The sequence below is a fragment of the Manacus candei genome, unplaced genomic scaffold (assembly GCF_025592945.1).
Source record: "Manacus candei isolate 608988 ecotype Guabito, Panama unplaced genomic scaffold, ASM2559294v1 h1tg000616l, whole genome shotgun sequence".
Lineage (NCBI taxonomy): Eukaryota > Metazoa > Chordata > Aves > Passeriformes > Pipridae > Manacus > Manacus candei.
Genome location: NW_026138664.1, coordinates 302 through 26392, shown reverse-complemented (window position 1 = coordinate 26392; position 26091 = coordinate 302). Strand labels below are relative to the sequence as shown.

Sequence of the window (26091 nt, the reverse complement as noted above, 5' to 3'; positions counted from 1 at the left end):
GGGGTTTTGGGGAACCCCCCCCCCGGCGTTTTTGGGGCCGTCCCGCTGCGGGGGGGCGGTCCCGGAGGGCCGGGGGGGGAGGGGCGGAGGGGAGGGGGAGGGGGAGGGGGCTCCCCCAAATTTTTGGTGGCGCCCTGGAGGGTCTTGGAGGGGGGGGAGGGGGCACTTATTGTGGGGGGGGACCCGAGAGATTTTTGGGGTCCCCCCTGAGGGTTTTGGGGTGACCCGAAGGTTTTGGGGTGTCCCGGGGGGGGTCTGGGATTGTCCCAGAGGTTTTAGGGTCCCCCCCGAGTTTTTTGGGGTGACCCGAAGGTTTTTTGGGGTCCCCCCCCAGGTTTTTGGGGTCCCCCCGAGGATTTTGGGGGTCCCCAAAGGTCTGGGAGTGTCCCGGAGGGATTTTGGGGTCCCCCCCTCAGGTTTTGGGATCCCCCAGAATTTTTTGGGGTGTCCTGGAGGTTTTTGGGGTCCCTCCTCAGGTTTTTGGGGTCCCCCCTCAAGTTTTGGGGTCCCCCCGAGGATTTTTGGGGTTCCCCCCGAGGATTTTGGGGCGTCCCGGAGGATTTTGGGGGTCTCAGGGCGGTTTTTGGGGTCCCCCCCCCCTTGGATGTGGGAGGGGGAGGGGGAGGGGGGGGGAGGGGCCCCCCGGGGTCACTTCCGCTTCTTCCGGGGGTCGACGGCTTCGGCTGCGGGGGGAGGGGACAGAGGGGGGCGTCAGTGACGTCATCGGTGACGTCATCAGAGACATCAGCGATGTCATCGGGTGACGTCAATGACATAAGATGACGTCATCGGGTGACACCGTGTGACACTGGGTGACGTCAGGTGACCTCGGTGACGTCATGGGGCGACGTCAGAGATCTCCTTGTCCCCTCCCCCACCCCCCCCCAGTTCAGCCCCACCCCCCCTTCGGTGCCACCCACGGGGGGACAGGAGGGGACAGTGACACAGGTGAGGTGACAGGAGGGGACAATGTCATGGTGGAGGTGACAGGAGGTGACAATGACACACAGGAGGTGACAGGAGGTGACAGTGACACGGGGGAGGTGACAATGACACCAGGGAGGTGACAAGAGGGGACAGGAGGTGACAATGACATGGGGGAGGTGACAGGAGGTGACAGGAGGTGACAGTGACACAGGAAAGGTGACAATGACACAGGTGAGGTGACAGGAGGTGACAGGAGGGGACAGGAGGGGGACAGAGGTGACAGGAGGGGACAGAGGTGACAATGACATGGGGAGGTGACAGGAGGTGACAATGACACAAAGAAGGTGACAATGACATGAAGGAGGTGACAGGAGGTGACAGTGACAGGGGGAGGTGACAGGAGGTGACAGGAGGTGACAGTGACACAGGGGAGGTGACAGGAGGTGACAGAGGTGACAGAAGGTGACAATGACATGGGGGAGGTGACAGGAGGTGACAGGAGGGGACAATGACACACAGAAGGTGACAATGACATGGGGAGGGTGACAGGAGGTGACAGGAGGTGACAGGAGGTGACAATGTCACGGGGGAGGTGACAGGAGGTGACAGAGGTGACACTTCCTGTACCTGTGGGCGGAGCCGGGCCCGAGGGGGGAGGGGCGAGGTCACGCTGAGGGGGGAGAAGATGGAGATGAGACGGGGGAGGGGACACGGGGGGGACAGGGGGAGGTGACAGATGGTCATTCATTGTCACCTGGGGGGGGGTGGAGGGGGACAGGGAGGGGATGGAGGGGACAGTTGGGGACAGTTGGGGACATGGAGGGTCATTGTCACCTGGGGGGGGGGGAGGGGATGGAGGGGACAGTTGGGGACAGGGGGTGGGGACAGATGGTCATTCATTGTCACCTGGGGGTGGGGGAGGGCACAGGGAGGGGACGGGGGGGGGATGGAGGTGACCACGGACCATGGGGGTAACCATGGAGGTGACCAGGAGATGACCACAGACTGGCCACAGAGGTGTCCATGGAGGTGACCAAGGACCACAGAGGTGACCACGAAGGTGACCATTGAGGTGACCAGGAGGTGACCATTGAGTTGGTCACAGGGGCGACCACAGAGGTGACCATGAAGGTGACCAGGAGGTGACCATGGTGATGACCACGGACCACAGAGGTGACCACAGAGGTGACCATGAAGGTGACCATTGAGGTGACCATGAAGGTGACCATAGAGGTGACCACAGACCACAGAGCTGACCACAGAGGGTGACCACAAAGGTGACCATTGAGGTGACCACAGAGGTGACCATTGAGTTGGTCACAGCAGTGACCACAGAGGCGACCATGAAGGTGACCATTGAGGTGACCATTAAGCTGGTCACAGGGGTGACCACAGGGGTGACCACAGAGGTGACCACAGAGGTGACCACGCAGGTGCCCCACACCCCGGCCAGCTCCGGGCGGGGCCACGTGGCCCTGTGGACAGCGGGGTCACAGGGTCAGGGGGTCAGGGGGTCAGGGGGTCACGGGGCCGGTGGGGTCCCCCCGCCCCCCCCCTCACCCTCCAGGTAGTTCCTGGCGATGAACTTGAGGGTCTCGTCCAGGGCGATGACGGGGAAGGAGATCTTGAGCACCATCAGCCAGTGGGTCAGCGACAGCGGCGTCAGCTTGAAGATCATCTGGGGGGGCACACGGGGGGCAGGGTGGGACCCCCGGGCCACCAGAGACCACCCCGGGGCCACCAGAGACCACCCCGGGCCACCAGGACCAGCCCCGGGGCCACCAAACCCAATCTGGGGCCACCAAACCCAACCCGGGGTCATCAAACCCAACTTGGGTCACCAAACCCCGATGGTGGCATCGGCCTGAAGATCATCTGAGGGGGGACACGGGGGGCAGGGTGGGACCCCCGGGCCACCAGAGACCGCCCCAGGGCCACCAAACCCAACCTGGGGCCACCAAACCCAACCTGGGGCCATCAAACCCCAATGGCCACCAAAGCCACCACCCCCAAGGCCACCAACCCAATGTCCCCATGGCCACCAAACCCTCAACGCCACCACCCCGGTGGCCACCAGAGCCCCAAGGCCACCAACCCAACGGCCCCAAGGCCACCAACCCCTCATTGTCCCCAAGGCCACTGATCCAATATCCCCATGGCCACCAACTTCCCCCTGTGACCACCAAATCCTCAATGCCACCACCCTGGTGGCCACCAGAGCCCCAAGGCCACCAGCCCAACGGCCCCATGGCCACCAACCCCTCATTGTCCCCATGGCCACCAACTTCCCCCCAAGGCCACCAACCCTTCATTGTCCCCAAGGCCACCAACCCAACGTCCCCGTGGCCACCAACGCCCCCCTCCGTGACCACCAGCCCCCAGGCCACGCCCCTGGTGCCCCCCCCGTGCCCCCCCGTGTCCCCCCTTACGGGCAGGGGGTCGATGTAGAGGATGACGAAGTGCAGGGACATGGAGAGGCAGATGGAGCCCACCAGCCAGATGTTCACCCAGGGCGGCATCCGCGTCAGGGACTGGTTCTCTGACAGGCTGGGGGGACACCGGGGGTCAGCGGGGGTCAGCGGGGGTCAGCGGGGGTCAGCAGGGGTCAGGAGGGGTCAGTGGGGGTCAGCAGGGGTCATTGGGGTGGGACACGGGCACGGATGGAGCCCACCAGCCAGATGTTCACCCAGGGCGGCATCCAGGCCAGGGACGGGGGCTGTGACAGGCTGGGGGGACACCGGGGGTCAGCGGGGGTCAGTGGGGGTCAGCGGGGGTCAGCAGGGGTCACCGGGGGTCATGGGGGGTCATCAGGGGTCATCAGGGGTCAGCAGGGGTCATGGGGACACCAAGGGGTGGGACACGGGGACGGGGAGGGGGGACACATCTGGGGCAGGGACTGGTTCTCTGACAGGCTGGGGGGACACCGGGGGTCAGCAGGGGTCAGCAGGGGTCAGCAGGGGTCATTGGGGTGGGACACAGGGACGGGGAGGGGGGACACGTCCGGGCCAGGGACGGGGGCTGTGACAGGCTGGGGGGACACTGGGGGTCAGCAGGGGTCAGCGGGGGTCAGCAGGGGTCAGCGGGGGTCAGCGGGGGTCAGCAGGGGTCAGCAGGGGTCAGCGGGGGTCAGCGGGGGTCATGGGGGGACATCAGGGGACATTGAGGGTGGGGAGTCACGGGGGGGTGATGAAGATGAAGATGAAGGTGTGGGTGATGAGGATGAAGGTGTGGGTGATGAGGATGATGAAGATGTGGGTGATGAGGATGATGAAGATGATGGTGATGAAGATGATGACAAAGCTGTGGGTGGTGTTGATGATGATGATGATGATGAAGATGAAGGTGTGGGTGTGATGAAGATGCAGATGTAGGTGATGAAGGTGTGGGTGATGAAGATGATGAAGTTAATGGTGATGAAGATGAAGATGAAGGTGTGGGTGATGCAGATAAAGGTGTGGGTGGTGTCGATGACGTTGGATGACGATGATGTTGATGACGGTGTGTGTGGGTGATGAAGATGAAGGTGTGGGTGATGAAGATGAAGGTGTGGGTGATGATGATAATGGTGACGATGATGAAGATGACGGTGTGGGTGATGAAGATGAAGATGATGATGATGAAGATGAAGATGAAGATGATGAAGATGAAGGTGTGGGTGATGAAGATGAAGGTGTGGGTGATGATGATGAAGATGATGATGATGAAGATGAAGATGAAGATGATGAAGATGACGGTGTGGGTGATGAAGATGAAGATGATGATGATGAAGATGAAGATGAAGATGATGAAGATGAAGGTGTGGGTGATGAAGATGAAGGTGTGGGTGGTGTCGATGACGTTGGATGACGATGATGTTGAAGATGAAGGTGTGGGTGATGATGAAGATTATGACAATGAAGGTGTGGGTGATGAAGATGATGACAAAGCTGTGGGTGGTGTTGATGATGATGATGGTGTTGATGACGGTGTGTGTGGGTGATGAAGATGAAGATGAAGGTGTGGGTGATGAAGATGAAGGTGTTGATGATGTTGGATGTTGAAGATGCAGATGAAGGTGTGGGTGATGATGATGATGATGGTGGTGATGATGCAGATGAAGGTGTGGGTGATGCTGAAGATGCTGAAGGTGAAGCTGAGGAAGATGAGGGTGCCGTGCCGAGGCCGAAGGCCGCCCCGTTACCTGTTGAGGGCGTTGCACATCTCGATGGTGACGAGCACCGACAGCGCCATCGTCATCGGCACCGGCGACTCGAAGATGTCGCAGTCGAGGCCCTCGAAGTCCACGTTGTGCTCCGAGCACTGCATGAAGTGGGTCTGGGGGGACACGGGGGGTCACCAAGGGGTCAGGGGGGTCACAGAGGGGTCAGGGGGGTCACAGGGGGGTCACAGAGGGGGGGGGACACCACAGGGACATTGGGGGGACCCCGGGACCTTCATGGGGGGGGTGAGACCCTGGAACTCCACGTTGTGCTCCGAGCACTGCATGAAGCGGGTCTGGGGGGGACAGGGGGGGTCACAGGGGGGTCAGGGGGGTCACAGAGGGGTCACAGGGGGGTCATCATGGGGGGGACAACTCGGGGACATCGGGGAGGACCCCAGGACCTTCATGTGGGGGTGGGGCCACCACGGGGAGCAGGAAATGGGGCTGGGGGGGACACTGGGAGGTCAGGGGGGGTCAGGGGGGTCACAGGGGGATCACAGGGGGGGTCAGGGGGGGGATCACAGGGGGGTCAGGGGGGTCACAGGGGGTGAGGGGGGCCACAGGGGGGTCAGGGGATCACAGGGAGGGTCAGGGGGTCACAGGGGGAGTCAGGGGGGTCAGGGGGGTCACGGAGGGGTCTGGGGGTCACAGGGAGGTCAGGGGGGTCACAGGGGGGTCACAGGGGGTCACAGGGGGGTCAGGGGGGGGTCATCAGGGGTCAGGGGGTCAGGGGTCACTCACCAGCTGGTGGTAGGAGACGTTGGGCCCGTCCTCAGCGAAGAGGAACCACCAGGCCGCCGCCCCCACCGTGGCCGCCCCGACGTAGCCTGGGAGGGGGAAGGGGGGGTCAGGGGGGCAACGGGACCACCTGGGGCCACCTGGGATGAACTGGGGCTACCTGGGAGCACCTGGGGCCACCTGGGACCATCAGGGACCACCTGGGGCCACCAGGGATGAACTGGGGCTACCTGGGACGAACTGGGGCCACCAGGGACCCCCAGGGGCCACCTGGGGCCACCTTGGGGCCACCAGGGATCATCAGGGCCATCAGAGACCACCAGGGACCACCAGGGACACCCAGGGACCAATTGGGGCCATCAGGGGCCACCTGGGACCACCTGGGACCATCAGAGACCACCGGGGACCACCAGGGACGAATTGGGGGCACCAGGAGCCAACTGGGACCACCAGGGACACCCAGGGACCAATTGGGGCCATCAGGGGTCACCTGGGACCACCAGGGATCATCAGGGACCACCTGGGGCCTTGGGATGACCCAGGGGGGTCTCTGGGGGTCTCTGGGTGACCCGGGGGTGCCCCTGGATGACCCGTGGTGACCCTGGATGACCCCAGGGGGGTCTCTGGGGGTCTCTGGGTGCCCCTGGGTGACCTTTAGGGATCTCAGGATGACCCGTGGTGACCCAGGATGACCCGTGGGGGTCTCTGGGTGACCCAGGATGACCCCTGGGTGCCCCTGGGTGACCCCATGGGGGTCTCTGGGTGACCTTTAGGGATCTCAGGATGACCCGTGGTGACCCGGGATGACCCCTGGGGGTCTCTGGGGGTCTCTGGGGGTCTCTGGGTGACCCAGGATGACCCCTGGGTGACCCATGGGGGTCTGTGGATGACTCTGGGTGACCCTGGGTGACCCCTGGGTGCCCCTGGGTGACCTTTAGGGATCTCAGGATGACCCCTGGGTGACCCTTGGGAGTCCCAGGATGACCCCTGGGTGCCCCCGGGCGCCCCCGGGCGCGGTCAGGGGGTCTCACCGCCGATGGCCAGGTATCTGAAGAAGAGCCACCCGCTGATGAGGGGCTCCTTGGGGCTGCGGGGGGGCTTGTCCATGATGTCCAGGTCGGGGGGGTTGAAGCCCAGGGCCGTGGCCGGCAGCCCGTCCGTCACCAGGTTCACCCACAGCAGCTGCACCGGGATCAGCGCCTCGGGCAGGCCCAGGGCCGCCGTCAGGAAGATGCTGGGAGGGGGGCAACGGGGGGTTAGTGGGGCTGGGGGGGACTGGGAGCCACTGGGAGGGGAATGGGAGCCACTGGGAGGGGGTTAAGGGGGGATTTGGGGGGATAAAATGGGACTGGGAGGGACTGGGAGGGCACTGGGAGGGATTGGGAGTGACTGGGAGGGGACTGGGAGGGACTGGGAGGGGGTTAAGGGGGAATTTGGGGGGATAAAATGGGACTGGGAGTGACTGGGAGGGCACTGGGAGCACTGGGGGGCACTGGGAGGGGGCCTCGGGCAGGCCCAGGGCCGCCGTCAGGAAGATGCTGGGAGGGGGGGAACGGGAGGTTAGTGGGGCTGGGAGGGACTGGGAGGGGCTGGGAGGGGAATGGGAGGGACTGGGAGGGACTGGGAGGGGCTGGGAGGGGGTTAAGGGGGGATTTGGGGGGATAAAATGGGACTGGGAGGGACTGGGAGGGCACTGGGAGGGATTGGGAGTGACTGGGAGGGGACTGGGAGGGACTGGGAGGGGGTTAAGGGGGAATTTGGGGGGATAAAATGGGACTGGGAGTGACTGGGAGGGGACTGGGAGCCACTGGGAGGGGGTTAAAGGGGGATTTGGGGGGATAAAACGGGGCTGGGAGGGACTGGGAGGGCACTGGGGGGGATTGGGAGGGACTGGGAGGGACTGGGAGGGACTGGGATAAATTGGGATGGACTGGGAGGGACTGGGAGGGACTGGGTTGGGCTGGGATGGACTGGGTTGGACTGGGAGGAGCTGGGATGGACTGGGATAAATTGGGATGGACTGGGAGGAACTGGGATGGACCAGGATGGACTGGGATGGACTGGGAGGAACTGGGATGGACCAGGATGGACTGGGATGGACCGGGAGGAACTGGGAGGAACTGGGAGGGACCGGGCCGGACTGGGAGGGACTGGGAGGAACTGGGAGGGACTGGGAGGGACCGGGCTGGACTGGGAGGGACTGGGATGGACTGGGAGGGACTGGGCTGGACTGGACTGGACTGGGCCGGACTGGGCTGGACTGGACTGGACTGGTCTGTGCTGGGGCCCGGCAACCACAAGGAGCAGGTGAAGAGACGAGGCCGACTGGTCTGAACTGGTGCGACGGCTCAAACCGGCCCAAACCGGCCCAAACCGGCCCAAACTGACCCAAACTGACCCAAACCATCCCAAACCATCCCAAACCATCCCAAACCGACCCAACCCATCCCAAACCGACCCAAACCGGCCCAACCCAGCCCAAACCATCCCAAACCATCCCAAACCATCCCAAACCGACCCAACCCATCCCAAACCGACCCAAACCGGCCCAACCCAGCCCAAACCATCCCAAACCATCCCAAACCATCCCAAACCTTCCCAAACCGTCCCAAACCGTCCCAAACCAACCCAAACCGTCCCAAACTGTCCCAACCCAGCCCCACCCGTGGCTCACCAGACGACCTCCCCGACGTTGGAGGAGATGAGGTAGCGGATGAACTGCTTCATGTTGTTGTAGATGGCCCGGCCCTCCTCGACGGCCGCCACGATGGTGGAGAAGTTGTCGTCGGCCAGGACCATCTCCGAGGCCGTCTTGGCCACGGCCGTGCCCGAGCCCATGGCGATGCCGATCTCCGCCTTCTTCAGCGCCGGCGCGTCGTTCACCCCGTCCCCGGTCTGGGGGGGACACACCGGGGACGCGTGAAAACCCCCGGAGGGACACCGGGGCTACGGGAAACCCTCGGAGGGACCCCAAAACTACATAAAACCCTCGGAGGGGCACCGGGGCTACGGGAAACCCTTGGTGGGACCCCAGGACTACATAAAACCCTTGGTGGGACTCCAAAACTACATCGGATCCTTGGTGGGACCCCAAACTACATAAAACCCTTGGTGGGACCCCAAAGTTATGTCGGGTCCTTGGTGGGACCCCAAAACAATCTAAAAGTGGTGGTGGGACCCCAAAACTATGTAAAATCCTTGGTGGGACCCCAAAACTACGTCGGATCCTTGGTGGGACCCCAAAACTGCATCAGATCGATGATGGTTGACCCCAAAACCCACGTACACCAACGGTGAATCCCCAAACCCACACAAACCAACGGTGGACCCCCAAACCCTCATCAACCCACGATGGTTGACCCCAAAACCACATCAACCCATGACGGACCCCCAAAACCACATCAGTTGATGACAGAGCCCCAAAACAATGTTGATTGACCGTGGTTGACCCCAAAACCCACGTAAACCAACGGTTGACCCCAAAACCACATCAACCGACCCCAGTCGACTCCCGAGCCCCCCCAAACCCCCCCGAACCCCCCCAGGCCCCCTCACCATGGCGGTGATCTCGTCGTAGGACTGCAGGAACTCGACGATCTTGGACTTGTGGGTGGGCTCGTGTGGCGGACCCCCAAACCCACATAAACCAATGGTGGACCCCCAAACCCACACAAACCAACGGTGGACCCCCAAACCCTCACCAACCCATGATGGTTGACCCCAAAACCACATCAACCGATGACGGACCCCCAAAACCACATCAGTTGATGACAGAGCCCCAAAACCACGTCAATGGACGATGGTTGACCCCAAAACCCACATAAACCAACGGTTGACCCCAAAACCACATCAACCGACCCCAGTCGACTCCCGAGCCCCCCCAACCCCCCCCAAACCCCCCCCAGGCCCCCTCACCATGGCGGTGATCTCGTCGTAGGACTGCAGGAACTCGACGATCTTGGACTTGTGGGTGGGCTCGACGCGGGCGAAGCAGCAGGCGCGCCGGCAGGCCTCGCGCTGCTCGCCCAGGGGCAGGTCGTCGAACTCGCGGCCCGTGTAGGCCTTGCCCGACACCTCCTCGTCCTCGCCGAAGATGCCGATGCGGCGGCAGATGGCGATGGCCGTGCCCTTGTTGTCGCCGGTGATCATGATGACGCGGATGCCGGCGTCGCGGCACAGCCGGATGGAGCCCATCACCTCCTTGCGCGGCGGGTCCAGCATCCCCACGCAGCCCACGAAGGTCAGGTCGGTCTGGGGAGGGCACGGGGTGGGGGGGTCAGGGGGGCCGGAGAGGAGAGAAGGGACCCGATGGAGGAGGGGGGTCTGGGGGGGTCGTGGGGGGTCGAGAAACCCCAAAAATGGGGCGTTGGGTGGTCAAAGAACCCGCTGGAGGAGGGTCTGGGGGGTCGTGGGGGGTCGAGAAACCCCAAAAATGGGGCGTTGGATGGTTTTGGAGGGCCAAGAACCCCAAAAATGGGGTGTTGGGTCATGGTGGAGGAGCAAAAACCCAAAAACTCCCCCCAAAAATTGACTTTAACCTCTTTCTGGAGACCCCAAACCCTCCCAAACCCACTTTTATCCCCTTCTGAAGACCCCAAACCCACTTTTATCCCCCCCTGGACACCCTAACCCCCCCCAAACCCCACTTTTACCCCCTCCTGGACACCCAAAATCCACTTTTATCCCCTCCTGGAGACTCCAAACCCCCCCAAAACCCACTTTTATCCCCTCCTGAAGACCCCAAACCCACTTTTATCCCCCCAAACCCACTTTTCTCCCCCCTGGACACCCCAAACCCCCCCAAACCCCACTTTTATCCCCCCAAACCCATTTTCATCCCCCCCTGGACACCCCAGACCCACTTTCATCCCCCCCTGGACACCCCAGACCCACTTTTATCCCCCCCTGGACACCCCAAACCCACTTTTATCCCCCCAAACCCACTTTCATCCCCCCCTGGACACCCCAAACCCTCCCAAACCCCACTTTTATCCCCCCAAACCCCACTTTTCTCCCCCCAAGCCCCCCCCAAACCCACTTTTCTCCCCCCCTGGACACCCCAAACCCTCCCAAAACCCCATTTTTATGCCCCCTGGACACCCCAAACCCCCCCAAACCCCCACTTTTTGGCACCCACCTCGTACTCGGCGAAGCGGGAGGAGTCCTCGAGCAGCATCTCCTCCTTCTTGGGGGGGTTGTCGCGGGTGGCCAGGGCGAGGCAGCGCAGGGTGTCCCTGCCCGTGCCCCACTCCCGGATCACCGCCTGGATCTTCTCCTTCACCGCCGCCGTCAGCGGCACCCGCGTGGTGCCCACCCGGACGTAGTTACAGCGGTCGATCACCCCCTCGGGGGCACCCTGGGGGGGGAAAGGGAGGGTCAAAGGGGGTCATGGGGGGGCACAGGGGTGGTGGGTTTGGGGTTTGCACCCGCGTGGTGCCCACCCGCACGTAGTTACAGCGGTCGATCACCCCCTCGGGGGCACCCTGGGGGGGGAAAGGGGGGGTCAAAGGGGGGACATGGGAGGGTGGGACGGGGGTTTGGGGTGGATTTGGGGTGGTGGGACAGATTTGGGGTGGTGGGATGTGGGTTTGGGGTGGATTTGGGGTGGGGGGATGGGGGTTTGGGGTGGTGGGACACGTTGGAATGGGGTCAGAGGTGGTGGGATGTGGTGGGATGTGGGTTTGGGGTGGGTTTGGGGTGGGTTTGGGGTGGTGGGACAGATTTTGGGTGGTGGGATGTGGGTTTGGGGTGGTGGGATGTGCGTTTGGGGGGCACAGGGGGGGTGGGATGTGGGTTTGGGGTGGATTTGGGGTGGATTTGGGGTGGTGGGTTTGGGGTTTGCACCCGCGCGGTGCCCACCCGCACGTAGTTACAGCGGTTGATCACCCCCTCGGGGGCACCCTGGGGGGCACAGGGGGGACACGGGGTCATGGGGGGCACAGGGAGGGTGGGACGGGGGTTTGGGGTGGGTTTGGCGTGGTGGGACGTGGGTTTGGGGTGGTGGGACGTGGATTTGGGGTGGTGGGACGGGGGTTTGGGGTGGTGGGATGGGGGTTTGGGGTGGATTTGGGGTGGTGGGACCCATCGGAACAGGGTCAGTGACCCACTGATGTCACCCAGGTGCCCCAGGTGCCCTCCAGCTGCCCCAGGTGACCCACTGATGTCACCCTGGTGCCCCCCAAACGCCCCCCCAGGTGCCCCAAACGCCCCCCAAGGTGCCCCAGGTGCCCCACTGATGTCACCCCGGTACCCCAAACACCCCCCAGGTACCCCAGGTGCCCCACTGATGTCACCCCGGTACCCCAAACACCCCCCAGGTACCCCAGGTGCCCCCCCCAGGTGCCCCCCAGGTGCCCCAAACGCCCCCCGAGGTGCCCCAGGTGCCCCCCAGGTGCCCCAAACACCCCCCAGGTGCCCCCCCGGTGCCCCCTGGTACCCTCCAGGTGCCCCAAACACCCCCCAGGTGCCCCCCCGGTGCCCCCCAGCTGCCCCCCAGGTGCCCCCCAGTTGCCCTCCAGGTGCCCCAAACACCCCCCCAGGTGCCCCAAACACCCCCCAGGTACCCCAGGTGCCCCCCCCAGGTGCCCCCCAGGTGCCCCAAACGCCCCCCGAGGTGCCCCAGGTGCCCCAGCTGACCCACTGATGTCACCCAGGTGCCCCCCCCGGTGCCCCAAACACCCCCCAGGTGCCCCCAGGTGCCCCCCAGGTGCCCCAAACACCCCCCAGGTGCCCCCAGGTGCCCCCCCGGTGCCCCAAACACCCCCCAGGTGCCCCCCCGGTGCCCCCCCGGCGCCCACCTTGACGAACATCTTGTTGCCGACGGCGGCGCGCGAGGCCTTGGCCGGGGAGCAGAACACGGACATGGACTTGCGGTCCCGGGAGAACTCCAGAGTGAACTCCTTCTTCATCAGCTGCTTGATCACCTGGGGGACAGACGGACGGACGGGGGGCACTCAGGGGGACAGACAGACAGGGGGCACCCGGGGGGGCACTCGGGGGACAGACGGATGGGGGGGAACCAGGGGACAGTCAGGGGGACAGTCAGGGGGACAGACGGATGGGGGGACAGTCAGGGGGGCACCCGGGGGGACAGACGGACGGGGGGACACTCAGGGGACACTCAGGGGACAGACGGATGGGGGGCACCCGGGGGGGGACTCGGGGGGACAGTCAGGGGGACAGACGGACGGGGGGCACCCGGGGGACAGTCAGGGGGACAGATGGACGTGGAGACACTCAGGGGACACTCGGGGGACACTCAGGGGACAGACGGACGTAGGGGCACCCGGGGGGGGCAGTCAGGGGGACAGACGGATGTGGGGACACTCAGGGGACACTCAGGGGGACAGACGGACGTGGGGACACCCGGGGGGACAGTCAGGGGGACACTCAGGGGACACTCAGGGGGATGGACAGACATGGGGGCACTCAGGGGGACAGACGGACGTGGGGACACCCAGGGGGACAGTCAGGGGGACAGTCAGGGGGACAGACGGACATGGGGGCACCCGGGGGGGACTCGGGGGACACTCAGGGGACACTCAGGGGGACAGACGGACGTGGGGACACCCGGGGGGGACTTGGGGGACACTCAGGGGGACAGACGGACATGGGGGCACCCGGGGGGGACTCAGGGACACTCGGGGGACACTCGGGGGGACAGACGGACGGGGGGACACTCAGGTGACCCTCAGGGCATTGTCCCACCCTGGGAAGGTTCTGGACTCCTCAGGAGGGACACCAGGACAGGGGGACACCAAGCCACGGACAACACTGACCCACAGGTGACCCAGGTGACCCAGGTGACCCCGGGTGACCCCGGGTGACCCCGGGTGACCGCGGGTGACCCCAGGGTGACCCTCAGGTCATTGTCCCACCCTAGGAAGGTTCTGGAGCCCTGGAGGGACACGGGGACACCAGGACAGGGGGACACCAAGCCACGGACAACACTGACCCCCAGGTGACCCAGGTGACCCCAGGTGACCCCGGGTGACCCCTGGATGACCCCGGGTGACCCCGGGGCGGCACTCACGGTGTTGCAGGCGTTGGCCCTCTCCACCTTGGAGAGGTTCCGCACGTCGGTGTTGAAGACGTTCATCTTCTCCACCAGGCACGTCAGCGCCGTCTCCGTCGCCTCCCCCACCTTCTCGTACACCCCCTTGGCCTGGGGGGGCACACAGGGGTCAACACGGGGTCACCGAGGGGTCACGGGGCGGTTTGGGGTGGGTTTGGGGTCCGTGGGTGGGGTTTGGGGTGGTTTTGGGTGGTTTTGGGGTGTTTTGGGGTCTCCGTCGCCTCCCCCACCTTCTCGTACACCCCCTTGGCCTGGGGGGTCAACACGGGGTCATGGAGGGGTCATGGAGGGGTCATGGAGGGGTCACGGGGTGGTTTGGGGTGTTTTGGGATGGTTTGGGGTGGTTTTGGGGTGGTTTGGGGTGTTTCGGGGTGGTTTTGGGGTATTTTGGGGTGTTTTGGTGTCCCGGGGGTGTTTTGGGGTATTTTGGGGTGTTTTGGGGTGTTTTGGGGTATTTTGGGGTCCCAGGGGTATTTTGGGGTCCTGGGGGTGGTTTTGGGGTCCCCGGGGGTGGTTTTGGGGTATTTGGGGTATTTTGGGGTGGTTCTGGGGTATTTTGGGGTATTTTGGGGTGGTTTTGAGGTATTTTGGGGTATTTTGGGGTCTCGGGGGTGTTTTGGGGTATTTTGGGGTCCCGGGGGTGTTTTGGGGTATTTTGGGGTATTTTGGGGTGTTTTAGGGTATTTTGGGGTCCTGGGGGTGGTTTTGGGGTCCCCGGGGGTGGTTTTGGGGTATTTTGGGGTCCCTGGGAGTGTTTTTGAGGTATTTGGGGGTGTTTTGGTGTCCCGGGCGGTGGTTTTGGGTTGTTTTGGGGTGTTCTGGGGCCGTCACCTCGTTGTAGTCGAGGGAGGAGTCGTTGCAGAGGGCGCAGATGGTGGCCAGTTCCACCAGCCCGTCGAACTGCCCCGCCTTCACCGGCCGGTCCTGCTTCAGCCTGCGGGCACGGGGGGCATCAGGGGGGGCAGGGGGGGACCCCCCCGATGTCCCCAAGGGCCCCAAAGACCCCCCCGATGTCCCCAAGGGCCCCCCTGACGTCCCCAAGGGCCCCAAGGACCCCCCCGATGTCCCCAAAGACCCCAAGGACCCCCCCGATGTCCCCTTGGTGGCCTTGATGTCTCCAAAGACCCCCTGATGTCCCCAAAGACCCCCCCGATGTCCCCAAGGACCCCAAAGACCCCCTGATGCCCCCAAAGACCCCCCAATGTCCCCAAGGACCCCCTGACATCCTCAAAGACCCTTCAATGACCCCCCTCAAGGACTCCAAGGACCCCCTGATGTCCCCAAGGACCCCCCGATGTCCTCAAAGACCCTTCAATGACCCCCTGATGTCCCCAAGGACCCCCCAATGTCCCCAAGGACCCCCAAATGTCTCCAAAGACCCCCAACATCCCCAACAGGTTCCCGGAGGTCCCGGGGGTCACAGCGACCCCCCGGGTGGGATTTGGGGATTTGGGGGTTCCCAGGTGGGATTTGGGGTTCCTGGGGTGGGATTTGGGGATTTGGGGGTTCCCAGGTGGGATTTGGGGTTCCCAGGGTGGGATTTGGGGTTCCCAGGTGGGATTTGGGGTTCCTGGGTGGGATTTGGGGTTTTGGGACCCCCCTGGGTGGGATTTGGGGCTTTGGGGGTTCCCAGGTGGGATTTGGGGTTCCCGGGTGGGATTTGGGGATTTGGGGGTTCCCGGGTGGGATTTGGGGTTCCCAGGTGGGATTTGGGGGTTCCCAGGGTGGGATTTGGGGTTTGGGGTCCCCCCCATGACTGACACTTCTCCCTCGGGGGCGTAGGTGGAGCCGGTGATGGAGAACTCGCTGAGGGAGCAGACGTCGCCGTCCACCTTGTCCAGGATGAACATCTGGGGGGAGAAATGGAAATGGGGTCACCAAGGGGGGTTTGGGGTGGTTTTGGGGTCACTGGGAGGGGTTTGGGGTCCACCTTGTCCAGGATGAACATCTGGGGGGGGAAATGGGGTCACCAAGGGGGGGTTTGGGGTCACCGGGGGGGGTTTGGGGTCATCTGGGGGGTTTTGGGGTGGTTTTGGGGGTGGTTTGGGGTCACTGGGAAGGGTTTGGGGTCACTGGGAGGGGTTTGGGGTCCACCTTGTCCAGGATGAACATCTGGGGGGGGAAACGGGGAGAAACGGGGGGGTTTGGGGTCACCTGGGGGGGTTTAGGGGGTTGGAGTGGTTTTGGGGTGGGTTTGAGTGGCTTTGGGGTCCCTGGGGTGGGTTTTGGGGTATTTTGGGGTATTTTGGGGTGTTTTGGGGTATTTTTGGTGGTTTTGGGGTGTTTTTGGGGTATTTAGGGGTGTTTTTGGGTGTTTTGGGGTCCCACCTTGCAGACACTCATCTGGTTGGTGGTGAGGGTGCCTGGGGCGGGTTTTGGGGTGATTTGGGGTATTTTGGGGTGTTTTTGGTGTTTTTGGGGTGATTTTGGGGTATTTTGGGGTGTTTTTGGGGTATTTTGGGGTGTTTTGGGTGTTTTTGGGTGTTTTTGGGGTATTTAGGGGTGTTTTGGGGGTATTTTGGGGTCCCACCTTGCAGACACTCATCTGGTTGGTGGTGAGGGTGCCTGGGGCGGGTTTTGGGGTGATTTGGGGTATTTTGGGGTGTTTTTGGTGTTTTTGGGGTGATTTTGGGGTATTTTGGGGTGTTTTTGGGGTATTTTGGGGTGTTTTGGGTGTTTTTGGGTGTTTTTGGGGTATTTAGGGGTGTTTTGGGGGTATTTTGGGGTCCCACCTTGCAGACACTCATCTGGTTGGTGGTGAGGGTGCCTGGGGTGGGTTTTTGGGGTATTTTGGGGTGTTTTTGGGTTATTTTGGGTGATTTTGGGGCGTTTTTTGGGTATTTTGGGTGATTTTGGGGTATTTTGGGGTATTTTGGGGGTATTTTGGGGTGTTTTGGGGTATTTTGGGGTGTTTTTGGGGTGTTTTTGGGGTATTTAGGGGTGTTTTGAGGTGGTTTTGGGTCCCACCTTGCAGACACTCATCTGGTTGGTGGTGAGGGTGCCTGGGGTGGGTTTTTGGGGTGTTTTGGGGTGTTTTTGGGGTCCCACCTTGCAGACAGACATCTGGTTGGTGGTGAGGGTGCCTGGGGCGGGTTTTTGGGGTATTTTGGGGTGTTTTGGGGTGTTTTTGGGGTATTTTGGGGTGGTTTTGGGTGTTTTTGGGGTATTTTGGGGTAGTTTTGGGTGTTTTTGGGTATTTTTGGGTCCCACCTTGCAGACACTCATCTGGTTGGTGGTGAGGGGTTTTGGGGTGGGTTTTTGGGGTGATTTTGGGGTGTTTTTGGGTCCCACCTTGCAGACACTCATCTGGTTGGTGGTGAGGGGTTTTGGGGTGGGTTTTTGGGGTGATTTTGGGGTGTTTTTGGGTCCCACCTTGCAGACACTCATCTGGTTGGTGGTGAGGGTGCCTGGGGTGGGTTTTTGGGGTATTTTGGGGTGTTTTTGGGGTATTTTGGGGTGTTTTGGGGGTATTTTGGGTGGTTTTTGGGGTATTTAGGGGTGTTTTTGGGTATTTTGGGGTCCCACCTTGCAGACACTCATCTGGTTGGTGGTGAGGGTGCCTGGGGTGGGTTTTTGGGGTGATTTTGGGGTGTTTTTGGGGTCCCACCTTGCAGACACTCATCTGGTTGGTGGTGAGGGTGCCGGTCTTGTCGGAGCAGATGACCGAGGTGCAGCCCAGGGTCTCCACGGACGGGAGGCTGCGGACGATCGCGTTCTTCTTGGCCATGCGCCGCGTGCCCAGCGCCAGGCACGTCGTGATCACGGCCGGCAGGCCTGCGGGGGGGGCAACGAGGGGTCAGGGGCGGCCACCGGACCACCAGACCACCAGGGTGGTCAACAGACCTATGGGGTGGTCAACAGACCCATGGGGTGGTCAATGGAGCCGTGGAGTGGTCAATGGACCCATCGGACCCATGGGGTGGCCACCAGACCACCAGGGTGGTCAACGGACCCATGGGGTGGTCAACGGACCCATCGGACCCATGGGGTGGCCACCAGAGCCATGGAGCGGTCAATGGACCCATGGGGTGGCCACCAGAGCCATGGAGCGGTCAATGGACCCATGGGGTGGCCACCAGACCACCAGGGTGACCACCAGACCCATGGGGTGGCCACCAGACCCACCAGAGCTCCAGGTTGGTCAACAGAGCCATGGGGTGGTCACCAGAACCAAGGGGTGGTCAACGGACCCATGGGGTGGCCACCAGACCCCAAAAGTCACCACAGGTGGTCCCCAGAACCCCAGAGGTGACCACGGATGGTCCATAAATGACCACAGATGGTCCATAAATGACCACAAATGGTCCATAAATGACCACGGCCGGTCCATAAATGACCACGGACGGTCCATAAATGACCACAAATGGTCCATAAATGACCACAAGTGGCCCATAAATGACCACAGCTGGTCTCCAAAACCCCACAAATGACCACAGACAGTCCATAAATGACCACGGATGGTCCATAAATGACCCCGTCTGGTCTCCAAAACCCCATAAATGACCATGGGCAGTCCATAAATGACCACAAGTGGCCCATAAGTGACCATGGCCGGTCTCCAGAACCCCATAAATGACCACAAATGGTCCATAAATGACCCCGTCCGGTCCATAAATGATCACAGATGGTCCATAAATGACCACGGTCAGTCTCCAAAACCCCATAAATGACCACAAGTGGCCCATAAATGACCATGGACGGTCCATAAATGACCACGGAGGGTCTCCAAAACCCCAAAAGTGACCACGAATGGTCCATAAATGACCACAGATGGTCCATAAATGACCCCATCCGGTCTCCAAAACCCCACAAATGACCACGGACGGTCCATAAATGACCCCGTCCGGTCTCCAAAACCCCACAGGTGACCCCCAGGACCCCCCCGAGACCCCCTTCCCCCCCCTCCCCTCCCGGCCGGACCCTCGGGGATGGCGGCGACGGCGAGGGCGACGGCGATCTTGAAGTAGTAGATGGCGCCGCGGATCCAGGAGCCGCCGTGCACGGGGTCGTTGAAGTGGCCGATGTTGATGGCCCAGACGGCCACGCAGATGAGCGAGATGACCTTGGACAGCTGCTCCCCGAACTCGTCCAGCTTCTGCTGCAGCGGCGTCTTGTCCTGCTCCGTGGCCGCCATCTCGTCCCGGATCTTCCCGATCTCCGTGTTCACCCCCGTGGCCACCACGATGCCCACGGCCTTGCCCGCCCCGATGTTCGTGCCCTGGGGGGGCATTGGGGGACGTCAGGGGATGGCTGGATGACCCCAGGACCCCCAAATGTCCCCAAGGACCCTCAATGTCCCCAAGGACCCCTTGGTGGCCCCAATGACCCCTTGGTGGTCCCGATGCCCCCGTGACCACCACGATGCCCACGGCCTTGCCCACCCCGATGTTCGTGCCCTGGGGGGGCATCGGGGGATGTCATGGGGTGGCTGGATGACCCCAGGACCTTCTGGTGGCCCCAATGACCCCCCAGTGTCCCCAATGTCCCCTTGGTGGCCCCAATGTCCCCTTGGTGGTCCCAATGTCCCCGTGGCCACCACGATGCCCACGGCCTTGCCCGCCCCGATGTTCGTGCCCTGGGGGGGGGACAGGGGACGTCAGGGGATGGTTGGATGACCCCAGGACCCCCCAATGTCCCCAAGGACCCAATGAACCCCCAAATGTCCCCTTGGTGGCCCCGATGTCCCCAAGGACCCCCCAACGTCCCCAAGGACCTGGTGAACCCCCTCAAGGACCCCTTGAGGTCCCCAATGTCCCCTTGGTGGCCCCAATGTCCCCAAGGACCCCTCGTTGTCCCCAAGGACCCCCTGATGTCCCCAAAGACCCCCAATGACCCCAAAGACCCTCCAGTGTCCCCAAGGACCCCCCTGATGTCCCCAAAGACCCCCGATGTCCCCAAGGACCCCCTGATGACCCCAAAGACCCCCGATGTCCCCAAGGACCCCCTGATGACCCCAAGGACCCCCCAATGTCCCCAAAGACCCCCGATGTCCCCAAAGACCCCTTGATGACCCCCAATGACCCCAAAGGCCCCCCAGTGTCCCCAAGGACCCCCAAATGTCCCCAAGGACCCCCTGATGTCCCAAATGTCCCCAAAGACCCCCCGATGTCCCCAAAGACCCCCAAATGTCCCCAAAGACCCCCCTGATGTCCCCAAGGACCCCAAAGACCCCCTGATGTCCCCAAAGACCCCCCTGATGTCCCCAAGGACCCCCAAATGTCCCCAAGGACCCCCCGGTGTCCCCAAAGACCCCCTGATGTCCCCAAATGTTCCCAAAGACCCCCCAAAGACCCCCCAATGACCCCGATGACCCCAAAGACCCCCCAAAGACCCCCCAATGACCCCAATGACCCCAATGACCCCCCAAATGACCCCCAAGGCCCCCCGGAGGTGCCCCCGGGGTCACTCACGGAGAAGAGCATGTTCTTCTTGTCCTGGTTGACGGCGCGGGGGTCGGGGACGGGCTCCGTGTGCTTGATCACCGACACCGACTCGCCTGCCACCAGGACGGACCAGTAAGGACCAGTATAAACCAGTATAAACCAGTATGGACCAGTATAAACCAGTATGGACTAGTATGGACCAGTATGGACCAGTACAGACCACTATAAACCACTACAGACCAGTCTGGGCTCTGTGTGTTTGATCACCGACACCGACTCGCCTGGGACCAGGACGGACCAGTAAGGACCAGTACGGACCGGTATGGACCAGTATGGACCAGTAAGGACCAGTATAAACCAGTATGGACCAGTGTGGACCAGTACGGACCAGTATGGACCAGTACAGACCGGTATGGACCAGTATGGACCAGTATAAACCAGTATGGACCAGTACGGACCAGTATAAACCACTACAGACCAGTCTGGGCTCTGTGTGTTTGATCACTGACACCGACTCGCCTGGGACCAGTACGGACCAGTATGGACCAGTATAAACCAGTACGGACCAGTAAGGACCAGTACAGACCAGTATAAACCAGTATGGACCAGTATGGACCAGTATAAACCAGTAAGGGCTCTGTGTGTTTGATCACCGACACCGACTCACCTGCCACCAGTACGGACCAGTACGGACCAGTACAAACCAGTACGGCCCCAGTTTGGCACCCAACTCCTCCCAGTCCCTCCCAGTCCCTCCCAGTCCCTCCCAATCCCCTCCCAGTGCCTCCCAGTCCCTCCCAGTGCCCTCCCCAGCCCCTCCCAGTCCCTCCCAGACCCTCCCAGTCCCTCCCAGTCCCCTCCCAATCCCCTCCCAGTCCCTCCCAGTGCCCTCCAAACCCTCCCAATCCCCTCCCAATCCCCTCCCAATCCCCTCCCAGTCCCTCCCAGTCCCTCCCAGTGCCCTCCCCAGCCCCTCCCAGCCCCTCCCAGTCGCTCCCAGTCCGTACCAGTAAGGATGGACTGGTCCACCCTGAGGGTCGTGGATTTGATGGAGATGATGCGAATGTCGGCCGGGACCTTGTCACCAACTGGGGGGACACGGACTGGGGTTACTGGGAGCACTGGGAGGGGCTCTGGGGGTCACTGGGGGTTACTGGGAGCACTGGGAGGGGCTCTGGGGGTCACTGGGGGTTACTGGGAGTTACTGGGAGCACTGGGAGGGGCTCTGGGGGTTACTGGGGGTTACTGGGAGGGGGTAAAGGGGCACCTGGGGGTTACTGGGAGCACTGGGACGGACTGGGAGGGGCTCTGGGGGTTATTGCAGGTTACTGGGAGGGGACAAGGGGGTTCTGGAGGCTACTGGGAGCTACTGGGGGTTACTGGGAGTTACTGGGAGGGGCTCTGGGGGTTACTGGGGGTTACTGGGAGGGGGTAAAGGGGCACCTGGGGGTTACTGGGAGCACTGGGACTGACTGGGAGGGGCTCTGGGGGTTACTGGGAGCTACTGGGAGTTACTGGGAGTGTCCCCACCTGCCACCTCGCAGATGTCCCCTGGCACCAAATCCCAGGCCTTGATCCTCTGCACGGCCTTGGGTGGCCCCTCAATGTCCCTGTGACCCCTGGGTGACCCCTGTGACCCCTGGGTGACCCCGTGACCCCTGTGACCCCACCTGCCACCTCGCAGATGTCCCCAGGCACCAGGTCCCGGGCCTTGATCCTCTGCACGGCCTTGGGTGACCCCTCAATGTCCCTGTGACCCCTGGGTGACCCCTGGGTGTCCCTGTGACCCCTGAGTGACCCCTGGGTGACCCTGTGACCCCTGTGACCCCACCTGCCACCTCGCAGATGTCCCCTGGCACCAGGTCCCGGGCCTTGATCCTCTGCACGGCCTTCCTGTCGGCCCTGTAGACCTTCCCCATCTCGGGCTCGTACTCCTTCAGCGCCTCGATGGCGTTCTCGGCGTTCCGCTCCTGGGGGGGCACAAAATATCCCCAAAATCAGCCCAAAATTGAGCCCAAATGACCCCAAAATGTCCCAAAAGTCACCCCAAAAATCACCCCAAAAATGGCCCCAACATTGAACCGAAATGACCCCAAAATCACCCCAACATTGAGCCAAGATGACCCCAAAATGTCCCAAAAATTACCCCAAAAACCACACCAAAAATCACCCCAAAAATCACCTCAAAATCACCCCAAAGCTGAGCCAAAATCACCCCAAAATCACCCCAAAATCACCTCAACATTGAGCCGAAATGACCCCAAAATGTCCCAAAAATCACCCCAAAAATGACCCCAAAATTGAGTCAAAATGACCCCAAAATGTCCCAAAAATGACCCCAAAAATGACCCCAAAATTGAGTCAAAATGACCCCAAAATGTCCCAAAAATCACCCCAAAAATCACCCCAAAACTGAACCCAAATGACCTCAAAATGTCCCAAAATTCCCCCCAAAAATGACCCCAAAATTGAGTCAAGATGACCCCAAAATCACCCCAAAACTGAGCCCAAATGACCCCAAAATCACCCCAAATTCACCCCAAAAATCGCCCCAAAATTGAGCCCAAATGACCCCAAAATGTCCCAAAATTACCCTCCAATGACCCAAAATATCCCGAAATGTCCCCAGAACGTCCCAAAACAGCCCCAAAAACACCTGAAAAATTCCCCAAAACGTCCCAAAACACCCCAAAAATGTCTGAAAAATTCCCCAAAATGTCCAAAAAACCTCCCCAAAACCCCCCAAAAACGTCCCCAAACTTCCCAAATTGTCCTGAAAATGACCCAAAAATCCCCCCAAATGTCCCAAAATGCCCCAAAATGTCCCAAAATGCCCCAAAATCCCACCTGCCAGACCCCGACGACGGCGTTGGCGATGAGGATGAGGAGGATGACGAAGGGCTCCACAAAGGCCGTGATGGTCTCCTCGCCCTCCTCGAACCAGGCCAGCACCTTCGGGGGACAGACCCCGAGTTTGGCACCAAATCCCCCCAAATTCCCCCCAAATTCCCCCCAAATTCCTTCCAAAAATCCCCCCAAAATGCCCCCCAAAATCCCCCCGAAATCCCTCCAAAATTACCCCTAAAATCCCCAAAATTCCCCCCAAAATCCCCCCAAAAATCCTCCCAAATCCCAAAATTGCCCCCAAAATCCCCCCAAATTCCCCTCAAAATTCCCCCCAAATCCACCCCCAAAATCCCCCCCGAAATCCCCCCAAAATTACCCCTAAAATCCCCAAAATCCCAAAAATCCCTCCAAATCCCCCAGATTTCCCCTCAAAATTCCCCCCAAAATCCCCCCAAATATCCCCCAAACCCCCCAAACTCCCCCCAAAATCCCAAATTTCCCCCCGAAGTCTCCCCCATAGCCCCCCAAAACCCCCCAAAACCCCCCAAATCCCCCCAAATTCCCCCCAAATCCCCTCAAAAAATCCCCCAAAATTCCCCAAATCCCCCCCAAATCTCCCCCAAAAATCCCCCAAATCCTCCCAAAATCCCCTCCAAAATCTCCCCAAAGTCCCCCCAAAAATCCCCAAACCCCCCCAAACCCCCCAAACTCCAAAATTCCCCCCCAAATCCCCCCCAAATCCCCCCAAAATCTCCCCCAAACCCCAAAATTCCCCCGAAATCCCCCCCAAAACCCCCAAATCCCCCCAAAATTCGCCCAAATCCCCCCAAAATCCCCCCCAAAAATCCCCCAAATCTCCCCAAAATCCCAAAATCCCTCCGAAAATCCCCCCCAGAGGTTCCCCCACCCCCCGGGTGCCACTTTGGGGCCATTCTGGGGCCGTTTGGGGGGTTTTTGGGGCCGTTTTGGGGGTTTTTGGGGCCGTTTTGGGGTTTTTGGGGACTCACGAAGGAGATGCAGGCGGCCAAGAGCAGGATCCGCACCAGCAGGTCCTCGAACTGCTCCACCACCAACTCCCAGATGGATTTCCCTGGATTTGGGGACAATTCCCAGAGTTTGGGGCAATTCCCGACATTTTGGGGACAATTCCCGACATTTTGGGGACAATTCCCAAAGTTTGGGGGACGATTCCCAAAGTTTGGGGGCGTTTCAGGGAGGATTCGGGGACGTTTTGGGACATTTTGGGGTCATTTTGGGACTTTTTATTTTACATTTTGGGGATATTTTGGGGAGGTTTTCGGGGGATTTTGGGGGTCATTTTGAGGTCGTTTTTGGGGTCATTTCAGGGTTGTTTTTGGGACATTTTGGGGTAATTTTTGGGACTTTTTGAGTGATTTTTGGGGTCATTTCAGGGTTGTTTTTGGGGTCATTTTGGGGACTTTTTGGGGACTTTTTGGGTGATTTTTTGGGGTCATTTTAGGGTCGTTTTTGGGGTCATTTTGGGGACTTTTTTGGGTGATTTTTAGGGCCATTTTCGGGTCGTTTTTGGCTCATTTTGGGGATTTTTGGGGACTTTTGTGGGACTTTTTTGGGTGATTTTTGGGATCATTTCAGGGTCATTTTTGGGGACCTTTTGGGTGATCTTTGGGATCATTTCAGGGTTGTTTTTGGGGTCATTTTGGGGACTTTTTGGGGGCTTTTTTGGGGTCATTTCAGGGTCATTTTTGGGGTCATTTTTGGGACTTTTTTGGGTGATTTTTGGGGTCATTTTTGAGGTCGTTTTGGGGTCGTTTTTGGGACATTTTGGCGTCATTTCTTGGGCTTTTTGGGGTCTTTTTTGGACTTTTTGGGGTCTTTTTTGGACTTTTTGTGGGTCTTTTTTTTTTCTTTTTTTTTTTGATTTTGGGACATTTTTGGGGTCATTTTTGGGACATTAAAGGGGGGGGAGGGGTCGGGACCCCCCAATTTGGGGGTCGGGACCCCCCCAAATCACTCACCTTCCTCTGCCGGCAGCTCTGGGGGGGGGAGGGGAGGGGACACGTCAGGGGGGACTCGGGGGGGGGGGCAGGGGGGGTCTGTGCCCCCCAAACCCCCAAAATCCCCCCAAACCACCCCAAATCCCCCCTCTGACCCCCCTAAATCCCCCCCAAAATCCCCCCCAAATCCCCTCCAAACCCCCCTTAACCCCCCCCAGCCCCCCTAAACCCCCTCAAACTCCCCCTAATCCTCCCCGGACCCCCCAAATCTGGTCCAACCCCCCCCCCAGATTCCCCAAATCCCCCCCAAATCCCCCTCAACCCCCCCAAATCCCCCCCAAATCCCCCTCAACCCCCCAAATCCCCCCTCAAATCCCCCTTAACCCCCCCAAATCCCCCTCAAACTCCACCAAAACCCCTCCAAACCCTCCCAAATCGCCCCCAAATCCTCTTCAAACTCCCCCAACCCCCCCAACCCCCCCAATCCCCCTCAAACTCCCCCAAATCCCCCCCAAATCCCCTCCAACCCCCCCTTAACTCCCCCAAATCCCTCTCAAATCCCCCCCAAACTTTCCCAACCCCCCCAAATCCCCTCGAATTCCCCCCAAACCCCCCAAATCTCCTCCAAACCTCCCTCAATCCCCCCCCAAACTCCCCCCAAATCCCCTCAAACCCCCTTAACCGCCCTCAAACCCTCCCAAATCCCACTCAAACTTTCCCAGACCCCCCCAAATCTCTCCCAAAACCCCCCAAATCCCCTCCGACCCTCCCCAAACTCCCCCAAATCCCCCTCAAATCCCCCTCAACTCCCCCCAATCCCCCCCAAACCCCCCTCCAACCCCCCCAATCCCCCTCAAAACTTTCCCAACCCCCCCAAATCTTCCCCAAAATCACCCAACCCTCCCCAAAAACCCCCGACTCCCCCTCAAACCCCCCAATCCCCCC

General features: G+C 60.9%; 1 protein-coding gene and 3 long non-coding RNA genes across 5 annotated transcripts; 3 read left to right on the top strand and 1 right to left on the bottom strand.

The window, feature by feature from the left end:
- LOC127466136 (sarcoplasmic/endoplasmic reticulum calcium ATPase 1) lies at nucleotides 1-25210 on the bottom strand. The gene is made up of 22 exons (XM_051776745.1): nucleotides 25168-25210; nucleotides 24178-24260; nucleotides 23171-23275; nucleotides 22155-22293; nucleotides 21331-21411; nucleotides 20351-20436; nucleotides 18861-19158; nucleotides 17548-17714; nucleotides 15702-15790; nucleotides 14772-14874; nucleotides 13899-14030; nucleotides 12664-12789; nucleotides 11004-11222; nucleotides 9782-10117; nucleotides 8541-8761; nucleotides 6898-7100; nucleotides 5870-5955; nucleotides 5108-5241; nucleotides 3357-3474; nucleotides 2488-2605; nucleotides 1555-1597; nucleotides 1-683 (listed from the first exon to the last, which is right to left on the bottom strand). The coding sequence occupies exons 4-21, from the start codon at nucleotides 22240-22242 to the stop codon at nucleotides 1593-1595; spliced, it is 2610 nt and encodes an 869-aa protein (XP_051632705.1). The 5' UTR covers nucleotides 22243-22293; nucleotides 23171-23275; nucleotides 24178-24260; nucleotides 25168-25210; the 3' UTR covers nucleotides 1-683; nucleotides 1555-1592.
- Nucleotides 1031-1533, top strand: LOC127466138 (uncharacterized). 2 transcript variants are annotated; one of them, XR_007902617.1, is made up of 4 exons: nucleotides 1031-1123; nucleotides 1252-1301; nucleotides 1341-1379; nucleotides 1480-1533. It is a non-coding gene; the product is annotated as an uncharacterized LOC127466138 (long non-coding RNA). The 2 variants fall into 2 exon arrangements; XR_007902618.1 differs by lacking the exon at nucleotides 1031-1123 and having other exon boundaries at nucleotides 1220-1301.
- Nucleotides 1643-1999, top strand: LOC127466141 (uncharacterized). Its single transcript, XR_007902620.1, has 3 exons — nucleotides 1643-1691; nucleotides 1856-1944; nucleotides 1976-1999. It is a non-coding gene; the product is annotated as an uncharacterized LOC127466141 (long non-coding RNA).
- Nucleotides 15381-15792, top strand: LOC127466140 (uncharacterized). The gene is made up of 2 exons (XR_007902619.1): nucleotides 15381-15544; nucleotides 15664-15792. It is a non-coding gene; the product is annotated as an uncharacterized LOC127466140 (long non-coding RNA).
- Nucleotides 25211-26091: the final 881 nt, after the last annotated feature.

What these genes read in the sequence shown, in the direction of transcription:
- LOC127466136 (XM_051776745.1), bottom strand. Translation starts at nt 22,242, where the DNA reads ATGGGGAAGGTCTACAGGGCCGACAGGAAGGCCGTGCAGAGGATCAAG. An exon ending in GGACCAGTCCATCCTTACTG is followed by an intron (nt 20,437 to 21,330) that starts GTACGGACTGGG and finishes TCCTGGTGGCAG; the next exon opens with GCGAGTCGGTGTCGGTGATC. An exon ending in ATGTGCAACGCCCTCAACAG is followed by an intron (nt 3,475 to 5,107) that starts GTAACGGGGCGG and finishes GTGTCCCCCCAG; the next exon opens with CCTGTCAGAGAACCAGTCCC.